At 48.6% G+C, this 27,673-nt stretch overlaps 2 protein-coding genes across 2 annotated transcripts; both read right to left on the bottom strand.

Moving 5' to 3' along the window:
* Positions 1–1,991: 1,991 nt before the first annotated feature.
* LOC118006759 (prenylcysteine oxidase-like) lies at positions 1,992–13,258 on the bottom strand. Its single transcript, XM_034999531.1, has 6 exons — positions 13,158–13,258; positions 9,164–9,370; positions 7,343–7,517; positions 5,502–5,713; positions 3,176–3,316; positions 1,992–2,711 (listed from the first exon to the last, which is right to left on the bottom strand). Exons 1-6 carry the CDS (start codon positions 13,243–13,245, stop codon positions 2,050–2,052), a joined length of 1,485 nt encoding a protein of 494 aa, XP_034855422.1. The 5' UTR covers positions 13,246–13,258; the 3' UTR covers positions 1,992–2,049.
* A 2,395-nt stretch (positions 13,259–15,653) lies between these two features.
* Positions 15,654–27,167, bottom strand: LOC118006750 (grpE protein homolog 2, mitochondrial). Its single transcript, XM_034999516.1, has 4 exons — positions 26,989–27,167; positions 23,937–24,090; positions 23,012–23,093; positions 15,654–18,906 (listed from the first exon to the last, which is right to left on the bottom strand). Exons 1-4 carry the CDS (start codon positions 27,063–27,065, stop codon positions 18,542–18,544), a joined length of 678 nt encoding a protein of 225 aa, XP_034855407.1. The 5' UTR covers positions 27,066–27,167; the 3' UTR covers positions 15,654–18,541.
* Between the last annotated feature and the right edge of the window lie 506 nt (positions 27,168–27,673).

Genomic DNA, 27,673 nt, shown 5'->3' with positions numbered 1-27,673 from the left:
CGCATTGGTTCAGCGGGGGCCCAACTAGCCCAGAACCAGCTTTGGTTCACAGGCGGGAGAGATCTCTTGGCAGCCATCCTTGACCAGGAGAGAAGAAATGGGTCTGGCACGACACAGGGCTGATGTTTGCTCTGTGCCTGGACTCTCATAACCGGTAAGACCTTTTAATTGCTTAGGCCAGTTTAAGGTTGGTTTTCTACTACTTCAGCCAGAAGCGTTCTTACCGATGTGCCGGCCTCGTAGTTCCTATAATAACCGACAAGACGCACTATCTTCTTCACTACCACCTCTATCACCCCAGCACAGCAAAAACGCCTCCGCCTACTTGCAGGGTATTTTGTCCCATGCTGAATTCAACTTTTTTTTTTTTTTTTTTTAAGATTTTACTTATTTATTTTAAAGAGAGAGTGAGCGTGCATGCGCCAGCATGAGCAAGGGTAGGGGCAGCGGGGGAAGGAGAGGGAGGAGGAAAGAATCTCAAGCTGACTGCACTGAGCAGAGTCGGAGGCAGGGCTCAATCTCAGGACCCTGAGATCATGACCTGAGCTGAAACCAAGAGTCAGAGGCTTAACCGACTGAGCCACCCAGGCCCTCCTGAATTTAGTTATTTTTAGGGGAGACGCTCCAGATTTAAGCCCTCTGAACTCACCAAGAGACCTTGGGCGAGTTATTTCCTCAAGCTGGGCCGTTGTCGCCATCTCTACAGAAAGAGGGAAGTTCGCTGGATGACCTTGGGAGCCATTCCTGTTAGGAAAGCACAGTATCAGTACTGTTTGGCAATGCTATGTCCTCGTGGTTTCTGGGCCCTCCCCCAGACCTAGATTCAGCAGCTCTGGGTGGGAATTGGGCATCAGTCTCAGCTTAACCTCAGAACTCCATCCCGACACCTTTTCATCCTTTCTTCTACTGGGGTAAATGTTTTTGGGTAAGGTAGGGCTGCTCTCCACCATCTGGGCACTTGTATTCTTGCAAGAAAGATCCACCCTATTACTCTTCAACCCTTGCATAATGGATAGAATGGTCGACTCTTCCAGGTGCCAAGGAAAAGCTTTCCTCTTCTTATGGCCTGGTGTATTTCCCTTTTTCCACTGGTTGCTAGGAAGCTCAGAAGTATCCTAGAAGCTTCACTGAGGTAACCATTTCAGTAACCATCTCTTGCTTGGGTCCCACCAGTCATCTCTCCCAATATGCAGTGTTGTTGAGAGGCTTGGGTGGTGTCTAGGTACCTAGTTCTTAACTAGTTAAGGTATCTAGCAAGTGCACAGGAAATAGGAGCTATTATCATGTCTTATGTTTTCTGATCTTCTCTTCTACTATTTGTAACCATCTGGTACATGTCTTTATTTTTATTAAAGATTTATTTATTTATTTGAGGGAGGGCGAGAGAGAGAAAGAGAGAGAGAGAGAATAAGCAGGGGGAAGGGCAGAAGGAGAGAATCTTAAGCAGACTCTCCACTGAACGCAGAGCCCAGAGCCTGATCCCAGGACCCTGAGATCATGACCTGAGCCGAAATCAAGAGCTGGCCACTGAACTGACTGAGCCACCCAAGCGCCCCCATACGCGTGTTTCATTGTAGGCACTGCCTCGCATACATTTTGGGAGTAGGCAATGAAAAGCAATAAAGAAATGTGACAGCATTCTCTGCCCCATTATTTCCTCCCAGTTATCCATCCCCGTCTTCTAGTTAGGAAACCAAGTCAGAAGCAGCTGGAGAGAATGGATTTTTATTTCTTAAAAAAAAAATAAATAAAATGAATACACAGGCTTGAATTTCCTTCCCTTGTCTTCTCCCCTTAAAAAGAAGCAAACACTGTGAAAGTCCTTAAGATAGAGAGGCGGAGTGGGCCGCCTGGACCCACGCTGGAAGAAGCAGGAGCTTGACACAGGAGGCTTGGCGGCGAGCGCAGCCTGCCCAGCCACGGCCGCTGGCGGGGCGGCGGGGGGGGGGGGGGGGGGGGGGCGGGCCCGGCGGGGGCGGGGGGGGGGGGGGGGGGGGGGGAAGCCCTCTTCAGTGGGGGATGGACGCTCCCGGGCTGTCCCCGGTGCCCTCACAGCTCAGTCTTCACCTTGTGCATCAAATCCTTTTGGTCGATCTTGTCTAGGTCCTGGTACCAGCGGTTGTAAGCCAGCAGGGCCACGTTCTTGGCAGCCACAGCCATCACCTCCACGGAGCTGGCCGCCCACTCCAGCGCATTGAGGTGGAAGAGTTGGTCGTGGAGGGCAAAGCGCGGGAGGGTGGTGTGGGAGCCGTACACAGGGTGGGCCTGCCACTCGGCTGTCTGCACCGAGTAATAGGAGCGGAAGAGGGTCTTCAGCTGGGAGCGGAGGAGGGGCCTGGGGGACTGGACTCGCCAAACCGCGGCCTCCTGGGGCTGCTTGCGCCGGAAGTTGGCCGAGATGTTGACGGGACAGATGTTGTCCAGAGTGCAGAAGAAGTTGGGGAAATCTGTGGTGAGGATGCTGGCAAAGGGGAAAAGCTTAGGGTCGGGGAAACCGAAGTAGGAAGAGTTGAGGTAGCCATGGACCAAGGAGACCACGGTGGGCTGGAAAGAGCCCTGCGCGGCATTGATGGGCGGGTCGAAGCCTTCAAAGGTGATGGAGCTGCTGCCGTTGTCCAGGTGCAGGGGAGTGGCGATGACCACTATGTCATAGAAGTCGGACCCATTGCCCACCCCGTTCTCATACTCTACATAGTACAGGGGTTTCCCTTCTGGAAGGAGAGAGAATAGAGCACAAAAGTCAATTTGTTCCTTGCCCACTACCCACTGATCTCCACCTGGGGCCCAGCGCTGAGGGTAGGAGGCTCTGGGTACTGCGGGGCCGGTGGGATGGTGGGTCCTGGGCTTTCCATGCTGGTGTGGCTGCAGAGGGAGCACTGGACTGGGAGTCAGGAATCCGGAGCTTTTGCTCTAGCTCTGCAGCTGACTAGCTGGAGGGCCTTGGGCAAGGCTGAGGCTCACAGTCCTCAGTGGTCAAATGAACGGGGCTGGCTGAATGCGAGTCTCAGCTTTCTGGCTCTGACATTTGAATCAGGACGACAGTGCCCTCTGGTGTCACTGGGCAGTGCCGGAACCACTTGGCAGCCTTTCCCAGACCAGGGTTTAGGGACAGACTGGTGGAAGTGTTCCTGGTCTAGGAAATCGAGCGGCCACATGCCCTGCTCTGCTCACTCACCTGTATTTTGCAGGGTCACAGAGGTCACTGTGGCATGGATCACATTGGCCTTGGTGAGCTTCAGCAGACTGGAACAAACCAGCTTGTTACCTCCCTCCACAGACCACAGGCTGCCCTGGGCCCCGGCTAGCGACATGGCTCCTGGGCAAAGGGGGAGAGTGGCCAGTGGGTTCTCAGAATCACTGGGCTGTGGGGCCGGAGAGTCCGGAACCATCCTACCTGCTGGGCCTACCTCTCAGGCCAAGCCTCCCCCAACATGGGCATGGAGAGACAACACATACACAAATACAATAAAACTTACAAGTGAAGTGAAAACAGGCTCAATGCAAGAGCCATCTATAAAAGATCACAGATGGTAAGATTCTGTTTATACGGACTACCCAGAAGGGGCAAATCCCTAGAAACACAAAGTGGATTTATGGTTGCCCAGGTCTAGAAGGTGGGGGGTTGTCAGGGAGGTGATGGCTATAGGTATGGGGTATTCTGGAGGCAATGAGAATATTCCAAAATTGACTGTGATAATGGATGCACAACTCAAATTCACTTTACATCGGTGAATTGGGGGCACCTGGCTGGCTCAGTCAGTGGAACATGTGACTTTTGATCTCAGGGTTGTGAGTTCTAGCCCCACGTTGGGTTGTTGGGTGTAGAGATTACTTAAAAATATAAATGGGTGAATTGTGCGGTATATGAATTATATCTTGAAGGGTACACACAAGCTACTGGAGAGTGAGCAGGAGAGCCTCGCTGAGGGAACATGTGGTGGGGCCTGCAGGCTGGGAAGCAGCTCGCCACGCCAGCAGCCGGAGGGACTGCATCCTGGGCACGAGGGAGGTGCTTGTCAGATATAAACCTTTTCGTTCATTTATTCAACAAAAATGGGCTGAGTGCCTCCACCGGTCCAGGCCCTGTTCTAAGGGTTTGGGATACATCAGTAAGCAAAGGAGACAGAGCTTCCTGCCCTTGGGAAGCCGACATTCTAGTGGGAAGAGACGAAAGAAGTAAATGAGTTAGGCAGCTAGAAGCTGACACTGCAGGGTAGGAGGACTGGCACTGCTGGGGGCAGGAGGAGGCGTCCATGTGATTGAAAACTGGGTGGCAGCGTGGTGTCAATGACAAGGAACATCTGGACAAAGACATGGTGGGGAGTAAGAGTTTACCACGACTGTGTCTCAGGGAAGAAATGTTCAAGCAGAGGGATGGCCGCCCAAAAGCCCCAGTGCATCTGGAACGCTGGAGACATGCAAAGGAGTCCAGAGTGGCTGGGCTGGGGTGAGTGGGGAAGGTGGTGGGGCCTGGACCATGGAGGGCCTTGCAGGCCACTGCAAGGACTCTGGCTTTTACTTGAAGGCAAGTGGGAGCCCTTACAGAGTTTTACACATAGGTCTGACGTGTCTTGTTTTAAAAGGATTATCCCGCTGATGTATTGAGAATAGCCTGCAGGGGGCAGGGGGTGGGGGAGGGGGTCTGGCAGGAGACTGGCAGTAATCCGGGTGAGGGATGCTGAGCTTAGACCAGGGAGGAAGCAGTGGTGGGAAGTAGTCAGATTCTGGATATATGTGGAAGGCAAAGCAGATGAGATTTCTTTCCTTTCCTTTCCTTTCTCTCTTTCTTCCTCTCTCTCTCTCTCTCTCCCTTCCTCCCTCCCTCCCTCCCTCCTTTCCTTTGCAGATGAGATTTCTTGACATACCATGTGATGGATATGAGAGAAAGCATGAGCCCAGGTTTTGGCTGGAGCAACAGGAAGGAGCTATTACCAACCAAGCTGGGAAGACTCTCAGAGAGGCAGGCTTGAGGGGAAAGGTCAGGAGCTCAGGTCTGGCCACCCTGAGTGCCCACCAGGCCCACCAGTGGAGACATAAGGGTAGCACCGGACACGTGAGTCTGCAGTCCTGGAGGGAGGTCTGGCCTGGAGGTCATGCTTGGGAGTCAGTGGGCGGAAGTGTGAGTGGTTGAGAAGCGGACCAAGGACTGAGCCTGCACTTCCATGTTAGGAGGGTAGAAGAGAAGGACCTGGCCTGCGCTGGAGGATGGCAGGCTGTGTATATGGACCCCAGTGGGGCCGGTCCTGAAACTAGCCCAATCGGGAGTGGTGGAAACACACCGGACCTAAGACCTGAGCTTTGCTTCCACCATCTGAGAAGTGGGGTGAACATTATCTCCTGCCAGCCTGGAGGGCCCATACCAGAATCAAATAGGGTTAAGGCAATAAGGTGCTTAGGCAACTGTACTGAGCCTGGTGAGTGTGAGTTACGGGGAGCCCAGCCCATTCTGGGCACTGTGGGCCGGGGCAGGGCAGCAGACAGGCCGAGGGCCTGAGGCTCACCGGCGAAGGCAGGCATCGCTGCGGACTGGCCATAGCTGGCCCGCAGGACGGCAGAGACGACATCGTCGATAAAGCGCTGGGTGACGCCCACCTGGAGCAGGGACTCGGCCACGGAGCGCTGGGTCATGTTGACGAAGGCAGACTCCCCCAGTGAGTAGAGCAGCTCCTCCACGCCCGAGAAGGCATAACCATGGGCCTGGTACTTATAGATCCTGGAAGACGTGCAGAGTTGGAGCCCGTGTGCAGAACGGCCTTTCGGCTGAGCACCCACTCCTGGCTCATCGCACCCGGGAGGCCCAGCAGGGCCCCGGGGCCTCTCCTCTCCATGTAGTGGGTGAGAAAGGAGGCTGGTTACTTGGCCTCTTTGCTGACCCCGGTGGGCCTCTCCCAACCACAGGGACAGCGCAGGGGGTAAGGCAAATATTCTTGAACCCCACTAGACCCGGCTTCGCATCATGGCTCTGCTAAAGGACAACTACGGCACCTCTCGGAGCCGCTCCCTGCCTGAGGACACAGAGGGGACCACCCAGGGGTACTACCAGGCAGCAGGCCAGAGCCCCCCCGCCCCCCAACACATCCCTCTCTCCAGCAGCATGGGCTCTGAGCTGGCTTCTAGGGCCATGCTGGACCCGATGGTACCTGCCTCACGCCAATGTCGTCACTCTCTGTGCTAGCCCAGCCTGGCCTCCCTTCTGGCTTGCTCCGACAGGGCTCCCACGCACCCCCCGAGTTCTCGTCTTGTCCCTCCACAGCTCTCCCCGTCTCAGGGACTCATCGGCTGATGGATTTCCAAAGACCAGAGGCACTGGTCTTTGAAAGGCTGCCTCTGCCTGGGCTGCTTTGTCAACGTGTTGAGTCTGGTCATAATGGGACATCCAGATAGAGTTCCTCTCCCACGAAAGAAAAAAGTCAGCGTTGTAGGTTTGGGTAAAATGGACAAGGGAGAAAGACATAAGAAAGAGGGGGTAAGGACATTACGTTTGGGGGACACCTGAAAGTAGAAGGTAGAGATGCAATGAAGGGCATAGGTGTGGAGGTGGGGAGAGTGGCGAAGTGCCAGGACCCAGCAAGGAGGCTGGGGGGCCATCCTGAATGTCTGCGTCTGGGCCAGGGAGCAGGGAGGACCTTCAGGGGAGAGCGGGAGTGCCAGATGGCGAGTGGGTGAACGGTGAGAAGTGGACAGAGTGACATCGGACCACTTGTCCTCATCATCTGAAGGAGTGGGGGAGGAGGCTGGGGCCCAAGGAGGAGGGAAGTGGTGAAAACAGGAGTTTGTTCTAGATGGGAAAACTGGGGGACAGTAGGGCTTATAAGGGCATGACCCACAGGCTGTATGAGGCCTATAGATGTGTTTCATTTGGCTTATTTCTAAGATGAACTGGTTGCATATACTGAAAAACCAGGAGATTTCACGCATCACTCTGGATTTCCAGCTTCTTCTAAAAAACTGGAAGACCGAGCCACAGGAGGTGGGCCTGTGTGCTGGCCGCCCCCTTCAGGTGGGGCCCTGCTCTTCGGGGCACCCCACTCCCACTCTTCTCTTCCACCAGCTGCCTCCGCTTACGCACGCCCCAGGTATGCCCTTGTAGGTGGATGCATTTGCAAGCCCTGCTCCGAGTCATTCGGCTAGCGTGACAACACCAGAAACCCACCCCCGCACCATGTCAGTCCAGTCCTCGCGCTGGGGGCTCGCCCAGGAGCAGGACTGAACTGTGCGGGGCTCTCATGTGCAAGCAAGTCCCCCTTCTCCTTCTCGACAGTTTCCAGGCCAGCCGGTTCCTTCCCCACCTCTCTTCCTCGCTCCCTCTGGAACGCCCTCCCTGCAGCCTGCTCCGCCGTACCTCATGAACTTCTCCATGACCTCCTCCACCCACATCTGCAGCCTCAGGAAGCTGATGCCATAATGCCACCAGAGACGGAACAGGTTCAGCAGGTACCAGTCGGTCTCCTCCAGCACGAAGTGCTCCCCGCTGAAGATGGCGCTCCTGCCCACCACCTCTCGCCGGTGCCTCAGCCCTGAGGAGACAGGGAGGAGCCTCAGGTCCCTCTCAAAGGGCCCCCCCTGGAGATCCAGTGGTGCCTGAGCGAAACTTAGGGTCCTCCTGAAGGATGCAAATGGACCCACTCCATTAAAGGGAATAGGGACACACTACAGTTTGTTCATCCATGCTGCTTGTTTTTTTTTTTTTTTTAATGTTTTATTTATTTATTCATGAAAGTCAGAGAGAGAGAGAGGGAGAGAGGCAGAGGCAGAGGGAGAAGCAGGCTCCCCGCCTAGCAGGGAGCCCGATGCGGGACTCGATCCCAGAACCCTGGAATCATGACCTGAGCCGAAGGCAGACGCTTAACCATCTGAGCCACCCAGGCGCCCCCATGCTGCTTGTTTAAAACAGTCAATGGATGCACTGGGCAGGCTAGTCGATAAAGACGTGAGAGTTAAAATAATGTACCAGCTTACAGGTTTTTTTCCCAACAGGGATGCACTCAGCCATGAGTGTGGGAAATTCACATGTCATCCCAGAATGGCCAGGGACTGACAGCTGGCTCTCGGGTGGCAGCCCTGGCCACCGAGACCACCTGGACGGAGTCCCAGCCCTTTGCACACGCGACAGCTTACAGAGCACAGGGACTTCAGCATCTCGCTTCATCCTCTTTCAGCCTGGGAAGAGGCAGAAGAGGTGAGAGCACCCCCAGTTAAAGATGAAGAAACCGAGGCTTGGGTTCTAGGACCTGCCCCAAGTCACAGGCTTTGTTACTTTCCTATCTCCTGTCCCTGAGCCACTAAGTTCCCCATCGCGGAGGCCACTTGCCTTCAGCATCCTTCCAGAGATATTTTCTGCCAACACTCCTAAGTATGTATATCTAGGAGTTACTCCTCCTCTGCCCCCACATACTATACGCGGCTCTGCACCTTACTCACATACTGTGTCTCCAAGATTGTTCTAAACTTGGGCCTAAAGGACTTCCTCAATCTGGCTGCTGAATAGTCTGCTGTACACTTAAACAATATTTACTCTCAGATCCCAGTGGGTGGGCAGGTGGGATATTTTCAACCTTCTGCTACCTCAAACAACACTGTGAGGAATAACTTCGTTTGTATGCCACTTAGCTCTTCTGCAAGTACACCTGCAGGGTCACTTCCAAGAAGTAGAGTTTGGGTGTCAAACAGTCTATGTATTTGTGGTTTCGCTAGATGTTGCCGGGGTTGAATCCAGCTCTTACTCATTAGCGGCGGGGCCGCAGCAGAGGTGTAGACATTTCCTCAGGAGATCTAACACCTGTCTTGCAGGAGGGTGGCTGGGTAGGGAGGATTGGGGGTGATGTAATGCCTACATCCCACCTAGAAGGATGCCAAGTAGCTGGCAAGCACACAGCATGTGGAAGCCATTATGATTGTGGCTACTGAGAGGCAGCAAATTGAAAGGGAAAGAAACTGGCTTGGGAGTCAAACCTGGGTTCTAATCCCAGCTCTGCAACTAACTCACTGTGTAACTTCAGACAAGTTCCTTCCCCTCTCTGATCTCAGCTGCTCCATCTGTAAAATGAGGAGATGGGGCTACATGACCTTCTGGCCTTGACCTTCGGGGCCCTCTGGGAGGAGCCCAATGGCTGCCACTAGCCCTGGATGCGACACGTGGGGACCCCGGGCGCAGTGCACTCACCCAGCTGCTTGACGAAGTCCTGCATGTGCAGGCTCAGGGAGTGGAAGGAGGCAGCCCCGCTCTCATAGTGCTGCTTGTTGACAGAGATGGTGGCCAGGCGGCCGCCCACAGTCCCCTTCTCAAACACGTCGATCTGTACCCGGGGGCCGAAGTGTTGCTGGAGGAAATGGGCCACGGCGGAGCCCCCGATTCCGGCCCCAACCACAGCTGTCAGCAGGCCCGGGAGGCAGAGGAGGGGAGAGACAGAGCATGGGCGTGAGGCCGCAGGTCCCACCCTCACCGCCCCCTGGGAGGTGGTTCCCAGGCCCTTGCATTTCGCAGGCTTATCACCTCTCAAAAAGGAAATCCTTGGGCTAGTTTTTTAGTAAAGCTATTTACAAAGAGCAAAGGACAACCTGAAAATTGTCACCTACTGTAACGCTCATTTTATAATGAAAATGACACGTTAGCAGGAAAGAATCTCAACATTTTGGATGATCACTTAAAGAAAATACATTTAGTTTTATACAAACTCATTACATTGTCCCTATTTTCATTTCACTCTGAATTGGTGAAAACCTGGTTGCTGCAAGTACTGTTAGGTGAGATCAGTGTTTGGGAACCACTCCTTAATCTGGGGGTCGGCAAACTACAGCCTGTGGGCCAATTCTAGGCCCACGACTGTTTTTGCAAACAGAGTCCTACTGGAACTCTTTCTGGAGCTTGTTTATGGGGCTGCTTTCATGCTAGGGCGGAAGAGATGAGTAGTTGCCACGGAGACTGTATGGCCTGCAAAGCCTAAAGTATTTACTCTCTGTCCCTTTACTGAAGTCAGCCAACCCTTGCTCTAGGGAACCTACCACCTGACCCTTTAATCACTTCTACATTCGGTGTTTGCCAAGACTGGAATGCACCCTGGGACGGGCCACTCACTACCGTGCAGGGCGCCCTTTGCCGGTTTGGACTCTCTCTTGTTCTGAAGTTTCAGCTTTGATGTCTTTGGGGATCTTATCATCCACTGTCTTTTCTATGCCTCCTGCTTTCCTGCTATTTGCAAACTTGGTTCATAAGCCATGCGTGTTCCCATCCAAGTCACTGATACAATGCTTCGCTGGCGATGTGGGCTCTGAGGGGTTCCGAGGCACCACTGTCCAGACAGAGCCTAATCTAGCTACTCAGACTCCGTAACACTCTGCAAAGACGGCAAGGCGGCTACGAAGCTACTGAACTGGACGGCCACACCTCCCACAACCTGAGACCCAGCTTTCTTCTCATCTGGCAGTCGGTCCAAATAGAAAAGGAGATAAATCTGGTGTTGGTTTGTCCTCACTGGACCCCTGCTGGACCCATGCCAGAGGAGGGGAGAGAAACAAGCTCCTGTCAAGAAGGCAAAAATACAAGGTTATGATCTGGCCCCCCTTCACTTACGCACTCCCTGCCCCACTCCCAACACTCCACTTGCTCGTGTGCCTTGACTTCTTTGGCTGTGGAACCCACGACTTTGCTCTCACCCTTGTGCTGCGGCCTGCGCTGCTCCCTGTCAGGGGTGCTGTCGCCTTTTGCCTCGCTGCTTCTGTGGCCCCCACGCGCAGTTAGAGCTTGGCTTGCCTCGCTCGCCGAAGACAAGTCGGGTGTCACTCCCACATATTCCCACAGCACACGCTCCTTCCCCGGGGCCTCGTGCTTGCACGCTCTCCTCCCCTGGTCCGTTTAAGGGCCAAGAGCAGCTCACCAGGCCCCCGGATCCTGGCAGGTGGTAAAGCTAAGTCTTTGTTGCATCTTGAAAAAAACAAACCACTTCCTCCTTTTCAGTGTTTACACAACCATTTCCAAGAGTGCCCTTAGCCTTTTCCAACCAGTGTGCTTCCCCCAAATTATCCATTCTTCAAAGGAACGAACATCACGAGGCCTGGAAGCTGCCCAGAGGGCTACAGGGAAGCAGAAGAGCTCACCTCATCGAGAAGCAGCGCATTCAACGCCCACAAACTGACACCCACTCCCTGGTCCGTGATAAGATGTGCTAGGGCACAAGAGAATCAAGCAGGGCTTTTGTCCTCCTGAGCTCAGGCAGGGAGTGGGCAGACAGACTCTTGCACAATGAGCTACGACAACGTGTGACCAAGTGCAACAACAGGGTGCCAGGGAATCCTGAGGAGGAAGCAACAAATTCTGCCTGAGCACGTGGAGACACAGGCTTCCCAGGGGAAGTCACATCTGACCAGGGCCCTGGAGGACAACCGGCTTTGCCCGGTAGCAGAAACCCATTCTCCCCAGCGAGAACAGCAGGAGCAGGGCGGCGTGTGGAACTCCGTGTGTGTGTGTGTGTGTGTGTGTGTGTCGGGTTAAAGGGTCCAACATCACACCGAGGTATTCAGATTTGACCCTGCAGCAGACTGGGGGTGAAGCCATCCTCACAGGAAGCTCCTCAGTCTCGTGTGTCGAGTCCAAACCACCAAGGGTGAACGGAGGCTTCTGTCCAATAGCTGAGGACAATCAAAAAGGCTACTGAGCATCTTGGCATTGCCAAGTGCCCTGCCCTGGGTGACCTCTGGGGCCAGGTAGGCAGGGATGAGGCAGGCAACCAGCTGTGCCCTGTTGGAAACAGGAGTGCTGGGAGGAGGCCCTGCCCCTTCCCAGGGGCCAGTGTGAAGTGTCTTGTTCTGTTGCCCATTTTTGAGAGATGAAGGGAGTGTCCTGCCCTCCAGACATGGCCTGCCTAACTTCCCCAACCTTCGGAGCCTGGCTCAAAATCCACCTTCTCCCTGAGGTCTTCTCTGACCACACTAGCTCTCAGGATTCGCTCTCCCTTGAAAACCCTAAACTCTTAGTCCCAAATTGATTTCTGGCTGTCTGTCTTAACCATTTATGGCTTGAGCTGAGGTTTTGTAATCCAAAGAAGCCTTGGCACTATACTGGCCCAGTAAGTCTGTGGTGCTCCCACGGGACATGCTTCCCTGCCAACAGGGGTGCAGAGAGGGCAGCTTAGTGGAGTGGAGACTCTGTCCCCTCACACCAGAAGCCTAGCATCTCTGCCTGTGGGAATTTTATATTCGAGGGACTGGAAAATCTTTAGGAGTCCTGTCGAGTTGAAATGACAATTGTTAAGAGAAATAAACTGCAAACAAATATGGAACTTTCGTCAATGAGATGCATGAGAAGGTATTCAGCAAAGTGTCCTGATGTGTCTGCAGTTTATTTTGAAATGCATTAAGATGTAAGATGAATTAATGGGGGGGGGTGATAGCCATGTAAACACGCAAGTATAGGAGCAGTTTGCTAAGGGCAGAACCTAGGTGGTGAGTACACAGTTGATCACTGTACATCCAGTTCTTTCAGTTCTGCTGTACATCTGAAATTTTTCAAAATAAAATAATAAAATCCAAGATGACTGCTGTTAAAAGTTCTCCACTGTCACTCAGCAAACTGCTCTCCAGCAGACCTACCATGGGTTCTGTCTCCTATTCTCCCTGAGGTTTTGGCTTAGATGCTCCTTCTACGGAGCCCTCGAAAGCCCTCCAAGAGCCTGGAAGATGGACGAAGCGCTCTTCCCATCGGGGCACCTTCTCGGCCTTACCGCTGACTTCTCTGTATTGTACAGTCCCTCCTCCAGACAGGAACTACGGAGCACTGTGCCTGCTACACAGACGGTCCTCAATAAACCTTTACGAATGACATCACCCAGACCAGGTCCTCTCTGCCATCCATCGGGGCGTCCACCGCAGATGCTCGATGCCCCTGGACCTTGTGGTCAGATCAGTGGCCAGTCCGGTCCCAAGCCTCTCTTCCGCCCCCGGTAGCCGTCGCCACATGCCCTGGGATCAGCACCTTGCCTACCGCCGGTCCCCTTCCTCGCCCAGTGTCAGTCCCTCGCCTCTTCTCCAGCCAGTTCCTTTCCCGAGGACCCCTCCCCTCCCTCAGCTTCCTTCCCCTTCCCCCACCCGGTTGCTCCCGGCGGGGATCCCTTTTCCCTCGCAGCCCTCCCCCCGCGCAGGCCCCCACCCCGTCCTTCCCGCACCGATTTTGCTGGGCCGGGCGTCTCCGCCCGTGGCGGCGGCGGCCAGGAGCGCGGCTAGCGCGGCGAGGAGCCGGGCAGCGCGGGCCATGGCGGGCGGCGATCCGGACAGCACGCCGGGGCTCGGCGCTCGCGGGTTGGCGCTGGGCTCGCCGCCCCGCCCCGGCGCCCCACTGGCTGTTCCGCCTTCAGCCCGGCTGGCCACTGCCTCTCATTGGTCGGGCAGCCGTCTCTCTCCAGCACTAGGCGCTCATTAGCTGCAGCCCTCTCGGGCAGGCTCGGTCCGCCGCAGCTCCCCCGTCCTGCCTCCTGGATGCGGGCTCCCCATTGGCTGGCTCGTCCTGCCCACGCGCAGGTGTGCGCGCTCCCGGCGCTCAGCATCAGGACCAGGGCGCGGGTGCGGGGAGATCGATGCGAGAGGCGGACGACCCCGGTTCCAGTCTAACCACTGCGAGTCCCTAGCTCGCTAACGGGCCGTCTCTGTGTCTCCTTCGGTTTCCCTGCTCTCCCTTTCTAAGCGGTTGTGACAGTCACATGAGATCAGGGACGTGATACCGCTCGGCAGCGTCTGCAAGTGCAGCAAATTGCAGACCAAGCGTGGGCAGCCATGGTGGCTGGATGCTCCCCTCCGCGTGTGTGGAAACAAGGCCAGATGCTTTCGAGACTGCTGTCACTGACGTGCATTTGCAGGCTCTACATGCAGTTTGTGTCTCTGCCTTCTACTTAATCCAAAGGGAAGGGTTTCATCCAGTCTCTTCTCAGAGGGAGGAAAGGTAGGAAGGGAGGCATACGCTCCCATTTTCACCCTCAGAAAACAAGAGCAGCTCAGTGTGGTTAGTTCATTACATGGTGAAGGACAGATTCCTCTAGCGGAAAATAAAGTTGGGGATGAGTTTCAGGATAAATAAGGGAAACCCATATTTAATTCGTCAGATTGTGGCTAAGAGAGCAGACTGAAAGGGTTCAGAAGATAGTAAAAGAGCATACAGCTGGGATTCTAAGTCAGCTCTCTGAGTCATAAAACTGCCAAACTGGTTACTAGTAAAGTGGTAGACGAACAAACATGCATTTCTTATAACCTTAAAAAAATCTTTTTGGCAATGTTTATGTCAGAATAAAACTTTTTAAGTTCATTCCCAATGACTCAAGATATTCCCTTAAATTTTTTGTTAAATAAGCATTCATCAATTACTTTGTGCCAAGTTCTCTTATGTGCTGACTTAATCCAATCCGTGTAGCTTTTTGGTAAGGTAAATTTTACTAACCCTAAAATTCCACTCCCCCCCACCCCAAACAAAAGGCCTCACATATTTATTACTGAACCAACCTACTGGTGCAGAAGCATGGGAACAGAGAAAAATCATCTTCCCAATAAAACATGTCTATTGTTCAGGTAGTAGTGATGTTTACACTAGGAGACCGGGAGTGAAGCTGGGTGACTCTATCAAGTTCCCTGTTGCTGCATAACAAACTAACCGAAAACTTAGTGGCTACAAGTAACAGTCATTTGCTTTGCCCATAAATATGTGCTTTGGGCAGGGCTCGGTGAGATCAGCTCATCTCTGTTCCATGTGGTGTCAGATGGGGCTGTTCCACTAGGGGCTGGAGGATCCACTTTCAAAATGACTCGAGATGGCTGGCAAGACGGTGCTGGCTATCAGCTGAAGTCTCAGCTAGGGCCCGGTTCCACTCCACAAGCTGCTTCAGTTTGCCCTTAATTTGAAGGCTGAGTTCTAAGGGTACACATCCAGAGAGAGGACGGTTTGGGTCCAGAAACCAGCAGTCACTTCTACATTCTATTGGTCATCCACAAAGTCCAGATTCAAGGAGATTTGGGGCCATGTTTTAAAATCTCCAGTGAACCTGGCCATGTGGACAGTCCGAGAGGATAGAAGTAAGAGTATACTTCCTAGCACTGGGACTACGGGAAGCAATGTATTAGGGAGCCAGGGTATACAGACAAGATTGGAAGAGTAATGAAATCCAAGGCCAAATTGCTGGAAAGGCTGACTTCAAAGAGGGCCACTCAGCCAGGAGGCTGGGTGTGTAGAGGCCAGCCGAGAAGCAGATGTACAAAGCCAGGCAGAGCTTGGCAAGGACTCATGGAAGCTGAAGATCTGAGTAAGGCCACATGTCAGTTACCTGGTTGAGAGGATCAGAAGTCCAGCAGTTCAAGTGAAGTGGCTGAAGCAGATAAGACAATTAGAACCAAGAAGAAAGTGTAAGAAAATAAGGCAATGCCAGAGAAGAAGGCAGAAACAGGAGTCCAGATCTAAGAAATACATAAGAATCAGAATGAAGCAAGGCCAAGGAGGTAGGAAAACAGGTAAGACTTCAACACCAAGGTAGGGTGTAGAATGATGTCTACACTGCATCATTTGGCTGGGCCGCTGTGGGATCTCAAGGTACCTCTGCTGAGCGTCGACTAGGTGGGTCAGCAGTCAATGAAGGGACCATGATGTCAATATATAGGCAGACAAAGACACTAAACACACGAACTGCAGTTATGTCAATTCAGGTTTTATTGAAATTGCCTCTGAATATTCTATTTCATCCTTAGTTTTCCCTATTTGATTTGCTTTAGTGTACAAGAACCTTTCTTCACTTATCAGATCCTTTGCCATGAAAGAGCACCAATTAACTTATCAGTATCAAACTGATTCCCTTATGACACTGAAGAAAATCTGTACAAGGTTTGTAGAATCCATGTACTAAAACACCAGGATCCCCTCTTCAAGTGAGCCAAAGCTTCCTTACATATCTGCAGGCCTACAACATCTTTTTGCTTTACCATCAAGATCAAAGTAAAGAAGAGCACAGACACAATTTTCTTGCTCCTCCAGTCTAAAAGTGTGGATTTTTTGCATTACAGTTAAAAAAACACAGAAAAAACCAGAAGCTAGAAGGAAAATAAGTCACTGTGATTAATTAAATTACAATTTTTTTTTAAAGAGAAGCAGCACTTAACCAGTTTTCCCCTTTCCCTAGACTTTAGGCAGCTATAAAAACATAGGCAAAATAACATGTATAATAAAAAGTAATAAAAATAAATATTTGAGGGCCTACTGCAGTAGACAATTTACACATTTCATTTAATCCTCACAATACTGTGAGGGAATTATAATCATTGTACAAACAAGGAAGCAGGCTCAGAAGGGTGAAATGACTGGGGCCCAAGATCACACAGGTGACTGGGCTGGGATTTATGTTCAAGTCTATGCCTCCAGAGCCTAAGCTCTATTATGCTGCTCTGGCTCCCAAAAGCCCATGTAGCTCCATCTTCTAAATTTACACTTTTAAGTCTGCATAACTACTGAATAATAAAAGAGTTTAAAGTTATTCTCAATCTACTTGCTAAAACAGGAGTTTGCAAGGAATATTAGAAAACTCTTCAAGTACTTGGAACATTCCATACCTAAAATGATGGTTGTTCTAATTCACTGATAATGACAGCTAGTAATTCAAGAACACGTAGGTAATTGCAATTGGCTCCTTTTCTTGTTGCCACCATCTGTCAATCTCAAAGGAATGAAGGCAAAAAAACAAAAGACAAATTCCTATTGTGAAATCCAACTGCTCATTAAATTTACAGTATGCACTTAGTGGAAAGCCCAAAGAGGTTCTGGTTTTAAAATCTTACCACCAGTCTTTTGTTTGCTTCTTAAGAGCACTCATTTGTTTTTTTTAAGTATCTAATTCTGGTGGAGATGGCAGGGCCCACTGGGGGATGGCTTTATTGATACATATGAGGAGTCTGCTAGAACTATCTATGATGTCTAAGAGGATAACTTTTAATACTCCACAGGATGGGGTCATAAAGTTCCAGTAGAAATGGATTTACTTTATGGATAACTAACTTAAAAAGCCTGAACCTATGCAATCTGGACATCTAACAATCTTTGTCCACTGGGGACATATTTGCATGTTCATTATAGAACTGCTGGATCTTAAATGATTAAAGTTAATATCTAGTTGTTCCTTATTCAAGTTCTCACTGAAATTTAGTTTACTAGTTTTAGACATTTTTTGAGTCCAGTCCCAAAAAGACGTTTTCATGCTTAAGAAGCTGAAAGGGTGAGATGAGATCATCATTAAGGCCTCTTCTAACATTAAAATCTCCATAATTGACCTCCTTTCTTAAAGTCTGATTGATAGGTCATTCACTTGCTCATTTATTGAACAAATCTTTTACAGAACACCAGCCATAAGCAAGGCTAAAAAAAAAGTAAAAAACATATAGGCTCATTAATTCTAGGAGGTCAATACATAAAGGACAGCTAGATGTTAATACACGTAATATAAGAAAGATACGAAAACTAGAAAATAAAGCTTATCAGTGTGAGAGAGGTAGTGATTTGTGAGTACCAAATAAAAAAATTCAGCATAACTAAATGAAATGAGAAATCGTAGAAACCTAACATTTTTGTCCTGACCACCTCCCTGCATAATCTAATAAAGGATGATGAGGCAAATCTGACAAAGTGGAAAATTTAAGGACTAGTGGAGAGAAAAGCTGTAGGTAAATTACCTACATAGACTGATTTGGGTCATTAGCTCTTGGTGCTGCCTTGGTTTCCCTGAAATAATTATATACCTAGGGAGGCCGAAAATTACTGGAAGGTAACTCAGCAAAGAAAGCACAAGGATTCTTGATCATACTCGCTAGAAAGGAACCTGGTATCTTGAATTTCTTGATACTTCATTTCTATGCCTACAGAGCCTAAGCTCTACTATGCTGCTCTGGCTCCCAAGTCTTGTCTGGGCCTTAATTAGCCCTTGTAAATGGGAATTGGAAAGGGACAATGAGTGTGCATATGGCCTACCTGGTGGGGACTACAAGGACAAAAGATGGCTAAAAGGAAAATAAAATAAAAAGGGGAAATCCTAAAAATCTATGTGTATAAAAACCAACCCAAATGATCTAAATTCATGTAACTCTAAAGCTTTATCATCTAAGCACCCAGATGTTGAACCAATCCCTACCATCTCCTTTTCCCATGAAATACAAGATCCTATATAATTCCTGTTATAGGGACCATTAGAAAGAAACATTCAGTTGAAAATACATAAACATATACTCATTTCCACATTTTAAAAAGATTTTCAATTGTCATCAGAGTACCAATTTTAAAATAATTTTCTTAAACATATTTGGACAAAGGCCATAGGATCACTTGTCACATTGTTCAAATGCCCAATGGCAAGACTTCTGATGAGACCAAATAGGTCACATTAAATCAGTAGAGTATCTTAGAAATAAAGCCAATATGACTAAATCCAAAACAGATCACATGAAGTACCTCATGTACAATACAAACCTAGTTTAATAAATAAAGGAAACACAGGTGACTGTACCCTGGGAGAACATTCGGTTCCTCATGGCCCATTCATAGTCTTCTCTGAGACTCCACTGCCACTTCCACCCGGGCAAGTCTAATGGTGCGGCCATGAAGCTTGTAGCCATCTTGCCTTACTAACGCCACGGTGCCAGGCTGCACCCCAACACGAGCTGGCACGTGACAGAGGAGTTCATGCTCATGAGGGTCATATTTGTCACCGATGGGTGTCATCTTCTCCAGGCCATGTTTGGCAAACACACTTTTCAGCTTTGCTTCTAAAAGTGACAAGCCTCGGAAGATCTTCTCCAAAGTGAGCTTCTGGTCCCCAGGCTCTGTTTCTTCAGAAATGTACCCTCTAGTCTTCTCCAAAATGTCTGCCACTTCGACCAGGTCCTTGCAGAAACTCTGAATTCCTAGAGAAACCAGACACTTTTATTGTTTGTGAGGAAATCACTTTGCTCTTGGGGGTGAAGTATGGGGAAGGCCCAGAGAAGTGGTAGTGTAGTATACTGGATACCCCAGGAAGTGGGAGGATTGCCACACAGGACCCAGGGATCGTCATCAACGATTATCAGCTTACCCAACTGACAAACCGGGGTTTCTCTTGGAAGGCATATGACTGGGAAGCCTACTAGGGAAAGGGGAAGATGGTGAGAACCTAAGAACTAGGTAAGTCTGCACGCAGGAGGCTCAGAAACCCGTCCTTTAAAAACTGGATCATTGTTTCTTGTATTTTTATCGCTATTCACCTTTAATACTGAGTTATGTACATTTTGAAAATTCTTGTAGGTCTTACTTTTGCTAAGACATACATTCTCAATAGGGACAACATATTGGCATTTCATGGGGCAGGGGGCAATAATACAAAAGTTAGTTGACAAGACCGTGCTAAGGGAGCTTCAAGAATCGTTTATTCTTGAGGATTGGCTAAACAAGGACAGGAAAGCAGGATACTCCATAGATGAGATGAGTCTCCAACTGCCTGCTCGAAAGTTACATATATTTGCTAGAGATGGGCCACAAAACTTTTAAAATCTTTTTAGTCATATGAACTGTTCTAAAAGTAAACTCAATTGTTGAGAAATCTCATTACTCCCAATGTAGCATCTTGATTTTTCTTACAGAAATGTTAAGGAATGTCATCATTACAGATATCTATGATAACAGCAAAGCCCTGGTGGGAACTAGTGAAGAGTGAAGGCTTTTGTTCATCTGGTTTTAATCCAGGGACAGTTTTGTTTTTTTTTAAAGATATTATTTATTCATTGGCGGGCGGGGGAGAGTGCACGCACGAGTGGCATGAGGGGCAGAGGGAGAGGGAGAAGCAAACTCCCTGCTGAGCAGGAAGCCCGAGGCTTGATCCCATGACCTGAGCCGAAGTCAGTCACTTAACTGAGCCACCCAGGGACCCCAATCGAGGGACAGTTTTAAGGCCATGAGTCAAAAAATAGGCAGCCACCTTAACTGTATTCAGAGGTAAAAAGGAAGATTATCTACAGGGAAGCAATAAAAGAGATGACGGAGAAGAAATTTTCTAGACTTGCTGCCTAGATTCTGGAAGGAACAACTGAGAGAGGTGGAAATTCTATCTTTAACTTCTGGGTGATAGAGATGCATTGTAGCATCTTGAGAAAAACAAGTGTAATAGGATTCAAATTAGTCTAAGAACGTATATAATGGATTTGGGGTGCTAGGGCATGACAGATGGGCAGGAAGAGAAGATATCAGAAGAAACAGGAGAACCAAATGAAGGAATGCTGGTGAGACCTGGTCTGGTGTAGAAGAGGAGGCGAAGGAGAGGAAAGAGTAAAACCAGCAGGCATTTCCAGGGAACCAGACTTGGTGTGATCAAAGTTCCACGAGATATCCCCCCCACCTCCACCAGGGATGGCAGCCATAAATATTAATGGCTATTAATAAAATCAGCTGGAAAGGTAGAAGAGATTTGCCAAAGGCTTGAGAAGTATGCCGATTAGATAAAAACTCCACCCAAGAGAAAATAATGTCTCATAAAGATCAATCGGGGTACTAAAGGCATCTCCTGGCTATTAAAAGAAGACATATATGCTAATAGAGTTTTGAAAGTAGCAGGCTTCTGGGCAGACTTGTACACTGCCATGGTACAAAGAACCCTGGATGGGGGTATAGCTCAGTGGTAGAGCATTTGACTGCAAAGAACCCTGGCTTCTGTTCAGTCAAGTTGTATGAATTTGGGTAAACAGAAGCCCAGGTTCTCTTGTGTATAGTGAGGGGTTCAGTCTCTGATTCTATTCTAATTACTGTTACTTCAGTAGGAAGTTGGTGTCTGCACCATTTCTTGGGAGTGGGGGGTGAGGGAGAATCTTTATGACCTGTTTAAGAGAAGAGTTACTGAGACAAAACTATTCCTGGAAGGAGGGTCATTATGCTATACTACATATTAACTAAACACAATAAAAGCTTTCTGCTTTTTTTCTACCTCCATGCTCCCTGACCAATCTTCAATTTTTCTAAGTATTCCTGGCCACTAGAAGGAAATGACCCAAGCAAATAACTTAGGTGGCATACTGCTAGACACATTTTGCTCTCTAAATGAATACATTAGATTATCAAATTATTTTAGCTTAGCTCATACTTGTTTGTTCCTGGGAACCTTATCAATTCTTGAGGAAATTGATATAACTGATATAACCCATCCAAGCTTGACTTCTGGTAAGCCATTTTACCCTGTTCCCCTCAAGCAGGCAAGAGGTCTTCCCCAGAAACCAGTTGGTTTATTTGCTACAGAAATTCCTTGTAGCTCAAAGGTGAGCAGACTTTTCCTAAAGGGCCATATAGTAAATATTTTAGGTTTTGTGGGACAAGAGGCAAAAATCAAGGATCTTATGTAGATGATTATTTAATAAATGAGAAAATTTATTTCTATAGATTTTTAATAATGAAATTCAGAACTGTATTTATGGACTAACACACAGGCTGTAATTTGCTAAGCCCTGTCCTGATGGTTGGAAAGAAGACACTAAAACTTGGATGAAACATCAGTAATACAATTTGGGGGTCAGTACATAAGCTGATACTCATAGCCTTGAAATGTGATGTCTCTAGCACTGAATGAAAAGCAGAAGGCTATGCCAAGCACTGGGGCTGGACGGGACAGGATAGGAATGAAGTGAATCCTATGCACAGATAGCAGATAAAATCCAGAGAACAGGAACTAGTGTGACATAGGGAAAAGACTAATAGACTAGGGGTCAGGAGACAATGGACTCATGTCTCTGTCACCAATTAATTTTTTCAGCTCACTTGTAAAAGGAGATTGGACTACATAAAATCCAAGGGCTCCTCAAGCACCTTCATTCTATGTGAAGTCAAAGTATAATGCTCTGTATGAAATTATGAGCAAGGCAAGTAATCACAGATTTGCCCTCTACCCTTCAATCCGTTACTAACTTTCATGAACACGTTTGGAACGAGATTTTGTGTGTTCAGAGAAAAATTTCTGTAAGACTATTTTTTATTTTTTTAAATGTGAGGCCTTCAAATGTATATATATATATTTGAGATTTTATTTTTAAGTAATCTCTACACCCGATGTGGGGCTCAAAAGCCTAACCCAGAGATCAAGCGTTGCATGCTCCACAAAGCCAGCCAGGCACCCCTGAAACACTTCAAATTGACCAAAAAGATTATTCGGTCATCAGTGAAAAAATAGATGTGATCTAGTACAACTTCCAGAGTTATGTGCTTCCATATGGTCCAAGCCTTTGTCTTTTGAGTTATTTTATAACTTAGTAAGTTGTAAATACTGATGGTTAATGCAAATGATTTTTGTCCATAGTAGTGAAAATAGTTGTAGTGTCCACAGTAATGAAAATGACTTTTGTCCACTTCATCTCTCTGGTGGAGATACAGTTGATTACTGCACTATGGATATAGACCAGTTTTGCTTCTACGAAGCAAATTGTAGTATTCCTGATTGCCCATGCGTCTTGTTCTTTGGATTCTCCTCTGAACATCTTAATGATTCACTTGTTTATTAATGAGTTAAACAGAATTGATTGTATAAGCACTAGAATGTTAAGTGTACATGCTTGAAAAATAAAGTAACAAAGGTTTTGGTCAGAACAAAGGCAAGCATTATTTTAGCAAATGGTTGACTTGGCAACATTCCCAATAAAGATCTTAGAAAACATATGGCAAGAGTGGAAGGGCAGGGTAGGATTGGTTTAGGACCTAGATGTGTTTTTTACTATGTTCAGTTTCCAAAACTGCTAGTAAGTATCCTTAAACTAAAAGGTTTTTTTTTTTTTTTTTTTTTTTTTGAGATAGAGTGCCTGCATGCAGGGGGCGGACGGGCAGAGGGAGAGACAGAATCCCAACCAGGGTCCATTCCCAGTGTACAGCCCAACGCGGGGTTCAACCTTCCGACCAAGATCATGACCTCAGCTGAAGCCAAGAATCGGACACTTAACTGACTGAGCCACCCAGGTGTCCCAAACTCAAAGGTATTTTAGTTTTTATCACAAATAAATCTCTCACCAAATATCTTGGCGTCTTCTACACATCTCTGGGTTCGCCGCCTTATGTTTTCACCATCAGCTACAGCTCTCTGGTATCTCATCTGACACCAAAAGCAGAGTCAAAATGATCAGAAAATACATGCTTGCTGGTGGAAAAGAATGTTTTTGCTTACTTTACAAACTTTACCCTTGGGATAGGTTTTTATAAAAACAAAACTTAGGAGCTGTAGGCATCTTCGATCAGCTACTACAAATCCCGCGTCAAAGCAGGAACTTACTCTTCACAGCAGCCCTGATAGGCTGTCATTTAGCCTCCTACTCTTAACACTTCACAACAGTTTTCAAGCTCATTATCTTGAGCGCAAGCTTCCTTTTTCAGACACAGCCAATACTGCCAACCCTCTTTCTTTTGTTGAGCTGAACTCCAGGACAACAAACAGTAAGTTTTAAAAACCTGTCATCTTTTGAAGGCAGTTAGTTTAGCTCCTTTAATCTTTTCCTCTTTCATTCTTATAATCCTTGATTCCCTTAATTGCTCTCACAAGACATGCTTTGCTACCTCCTTACCATTCTGGGTGGCCTTGCTTTGGAACTACTCTAATTATCACCCTCAAAGCTTGTCTGTCACCCTGGTATGGCAGAGTATGCCAGATGGAGTCTGACTGGCAGAGTACAATGATAAATGACATATTCATTCAACAAATATCTATAGAGGTTTTACTACATGCCAGGCCCTGAGCCTCCTCTGGTATGTAAGTACTGTGACATAACATGTTTTTAACTACGAGAGACTACTTTGCCTAGTATACCTAGCAAGAGAGTGGAGATGGGGGGAGAGGTAAAGAGCCAATGAGACGAAATTTAATTTAAAAAAAGGACACAAAAACTGTACATGGATATTTAAACCAGAGAGGGGATGTGAGGGGCAGACAAAATCTACTCACTGTTAAGTCCTGGACTTCCTTCTCCAGTTTCACAGCTTTCAGCTTTAAGGCTCGTTCTGCCAGAGAGGGCCCAAGCTCATCGGGAGGGTCCTCAGAACTGCAGTCCTCACCAGCAGTTCTCTGGGTGGCGGTGCTGAAAGGATGTGGCCATCCCCTTAAGTGGGAGGGAGGGGGCACATGAAGAAATGCCATCACACACAAACTGCTTGCGGTCACAGTAACAACACCAACACTTAGAAAGGGCTTACTAAGTGCCAGACACCATTGTCAGGTTTTACGTAAATCATCTTTACATCTCACGGTGTATGAGAGAAATTATATTATCATCTCAATTTTTTTTTATTTTTTTATTTTTTATTTTTTATTTTTAAAGATTTATTTATTTATTTGAGAGAGTGAGAATGAGAGAGAGAGAGTACATGAGAGGGGGGAGTGGGAGAGGGAGAAGCAGGCTCCTTGCTGAGCAGGGAGCCCGATGCAGGACTCGATCCCGGGACTCCAGGATCATGACCTGAGCCGAAGGCAGTCGCTTAACCAACTGAGCCACCCAGGCGCCCCTCAATTTTTTTTTAAAAAGGTTTTATTTATTTATTTGAGACAGAGACAACACGAGTGGTGGGGAGGGGCAGAGGGAGAGGGAGAAGCAGACACCCAGCTGAGCAAGGAGCCTGACGCCAGGACCCTGAGATCATGACCTGAGCCAACGCAGATGTCTAACCCACTGAGCCGCCCAGGCGCCCCTATCATCTCAATTTTATAAATGGGAAAACTGAGGCTCAGAGAGGCTTATGACTTGCTTAAGATGACATAGCTAGTATTCTGTTGAATCAGGATACTGAACACAAGGCAGGAGGAATAGCCAGAAGTGGGGACACGAAAGTCAGCAAGAGAAAACCAAGTTCTAATGCCCAGAACCAGAGGGGCCATATCAGAAGCGGGAATTCAAAACACAAATAATTTCTGATTCAATCCTTCATTTTACACATAGGGAAAATTAAGCCCAGCAAAGGGACTGTGTCAAACTGGAGTTAGGCCTAGAATCCTATAGCTTTCTTGACAAGCTCTGAAGTAAGGCTCTTAAGAAAGAGAACCTGTGTTAAGAGAAATTCTGAGTTGAGAACTCACTTCTGTGTAAAATCAAGTCAATTAAATACTTATAAAACACTATACGTTCCAGACTGTGAACTATAAACAGGTGAATAAAATGGACCTTTATATTCAATCATGTTTGTCATCTACAATTTCATACAGCTCAAATGTCTGACATATAGTTGTTTACAAAGGAAGAAATTTAGGGCAGGGGCTACTTTACAAATCTTGGCTTATAGCAGTTCTGACTCCTCTTTCAAGGAAGTTTCCATTACACTTTCTGGATTCCCATAATCTGATTCGAAGTAAAATCAACAAAATCAATCTGTGAGTACAAAAGATCTTTAAAACAAATAATTTACTCATATAAACTGGCATATATTGAAGAGCAGTCATTGAGGTGACATCCGTGCAAAGATTTAAAGGGGGTAAAATGAGTTTGCTTCAAGAAAGGGAGAGGGTGGGGCGCCTGGGTGGCTCAGTTGGTTAAGTGGCTGCCTGCGGCTCAGGTTATGATCCCAGAGTCCTGAGATCAAGCCCTGCATCAGGCTCTCTGCTCGGCGGGAAGCCTGCTTCTCCCTCTCCTACTCCCCCTGCTTGTGTTCCCTCTCTCATTGTGTCTCTCTCTGTCAATAAATAAATAAAATCTTTTAAATAAAAAAAAAAAAAAAAAAAAGGAGAGGGAACAGTCAGTAGAAAGCTATGGGCAAGATGACTTTTATGTCCCAGACTTTCCAGGCCAGGCCTGAACTCAATTATCACAATCTGGTGTCAGATTATATGTGGTTCCACATTTTTGGTTCAGAAAATATGGTCACCTTAGATCTGGGGCAAATCACCCAGGGTGAAGTACCTCCTTCCTCCTAAACTCCTAACAAACTACATTTATCCAATTGAAAGTAGGTCATAACACTCCCAGGGCCAGTTTAAAGAGAAAATGGCCAAAGCCCAAGTCTGAAGAGGACAGTTGAGGCTGATCCCTTCAATTCTTCCTGCTCCAGAACTGGAGTGAGGGGAAATTTTATCAGAAGCAAACTTTTTTCTTCTGGTCACTTCCCTACATCACAGACTGCCAAAAAGACTTAAAAAGCCCGAAACCCTGAATTCAATCTGGCACCCAGGTGCTAGGTCAAGTGTGTTAAAATAAAAAGGTGACAAATAGTTATGCGCAATTCCCGGATTCCCCGCAGCTTAATTTACATTTCAGAAGTCCAACCTTACCCCACAGTTCACTCATTTTTATACTTTCTGAGGAACAGTCAAACAGAGAGTCGCCCCTCAGAATAATTAACGTTGCTTACTAATTAAAAGCGCCGATTCTAGAGTCCTGACTGGTTTCTAATCTGGGTTCCACCATTACAGAGTATTTGAGTTTGGGAAAGTTACTGAACTTTTCCAAACCTCAGTTTTTTCGACTGAATGGGAGAATAAAAAGAACAATCCTGAGAGTTCTAGAGTCAGCATAAGTAATCAATAAAAGGTGCCGCAGCCGATGGTGAAAAGCAGCAAATGCAACTACAAAGACTCCCGAGGGCAGGTGGAAGGGCCGTTTGGAGACCAAGTCGACCGCCCTCCTTTTACCGACAGGTGAAGCGAAGCCGAGATAATGGGGAAGGGACTGGCCTAGGGTCACACAGGGAGTCAGCGGGGAGAATTCCAATTTAACTGCAGACACCTCAGCTGGAGAGAAAAGGGCCGGGACACGTACATCCCCAATTCAGTCGATGCTCGAGGCTGAAGAGTTCCCACTTCCGAGGAACGTGACCTCGGCTCTTCCTTGGCCTCGCAAGGAGGCGCGGCTGTGTGCCTCAGTTTCCTTCTCTGTAAAATGGGGCCGTGAGCGCCGGATCGGACAGCCGAGAGGCTTGGTGGGTCATCTCGCGCCCTCCAGCCCACAACCGCCCTTCCAGCTTTCTTGTCTCGCACTATCCTCAACCCCCGACCCGCGGCCTGCCTGGCTCACCTGCCTTCGGACGCGGCACTCGAGGCCAGGAGGCGCTGCAACAGCCGCCGGACCGCCCATACGGACCGCGCGGCCATATTCCCGATCTCGGCTGACGGAGGCAGCGCAGGCGCACTTGCTCCAAATGACGAGATAAGCGAGATACCACGCTTCCCGGCAGCCTCTGCGGGCGCTCCCAGCCCAGGGCCTCGGACTCCAACGCCACACTTCCGGTTGTCAGTGCGCGCGCGGTGCTGGTGCCTATCCGGTGTCTCCGACCGAACGCGACACTTCCGGTCCCCAGCGTGTTGGGCGCGTAGGACGGGTTTCTGTGGCGGGACTTAGGCTCGGTGCTGGTCGCGAAATCCGCCGCAGCACAGGGAATCGCAGCTGTGCCCTCAAGGAGCTTCCGTGAAATTGTAAACAATAAGTGAATGCAAACGCGACTTCAAGTCAAAATATGACTGGTGGTTAAAGGTGGGGGGCGTGGTGCCGCGGAAGCGTGGAATACGCTGTGGCCAAGTGTGGGCAGTTTCCCCAGAGGAAACACTCGAACTGAAAGCTGAAGAATGAGTAGATGAAAAGAGGAGGAAAGTGGTTCAGGTAGAGGTAAACAGCATCTGCAAAGACCAGTCCAGAGGGAGAGTATATTGCGAGTAAGGCGCTGAACTATGGGGGAAAGAGGGCCAGGCAACACAACACAGCG

Source organism: Mirounga leonina, unplaced genomic scaffold (assembly GCF_011800145.1).
Source record: "Mirounga leonina isolate KUSES-001 unplaced genomic scaffold, KU_Mleo_1.0 Mir_99, whole genome shotgun sequence".
NCBI classification, from domain to species: Eukaryota; Metazoa; Chordata; class Mammalia; order Carnivora; family Phocidae; genus Mirounga; species Mirounga leonina.
This window is presented reverse-complemented; position numbering and strand designations above follow the sequence as displayed.

Excerpts from the sequence above, each read along its gene's own strand:
- LOC118006759 (XM_034999531.1), bottom strand. The coding sequence starts at position 13,245 with ATGGCCCGCGCTGCCCGGCTCCTCGCCGCGCTAGCCGCGCTCCTGGCC. Across the intron at positions 7,518-9,163 it reads GGACTTCGTCAAGCAGCTGG|GGCTGAGGCACCGGCGAGAG; the intron begins GTGAGTGCACTG and ends CTGTCTCCTCAG. Across the intron at positions 2,712-3,175 it reads TGTGACCCTGCAAAATACAG|AAGGGAAACCCCTGTACTAT; the intron begins GTGAGTGAGCAG and ends CTCTCCTTCCAG.
- LOC118006750 (XM_034999516.1), bottom strand. The coding sequence starts at position 27,065 with ATGGCCGCGCGGTCCGTATGGGCGGTCCGGCGGCTGTTGCAGCGCCTC. Across the intron at positions 24,091-26,988 it reads AGTGCCGCGTCCGAAGGCAG|GGGATGGCCACATCCTTTCA; the intron begins GTGAGCCAGGCA and ends CTCCCACTTAAG. Across the intron at positions 23,094-23,936 it reads AGGAAGTCCAGGACTTAACA|ATGAGATACCAGAGAGCTGT; the intron begins GTGAGTAGATTT and ends TTTTGGTGTCAG.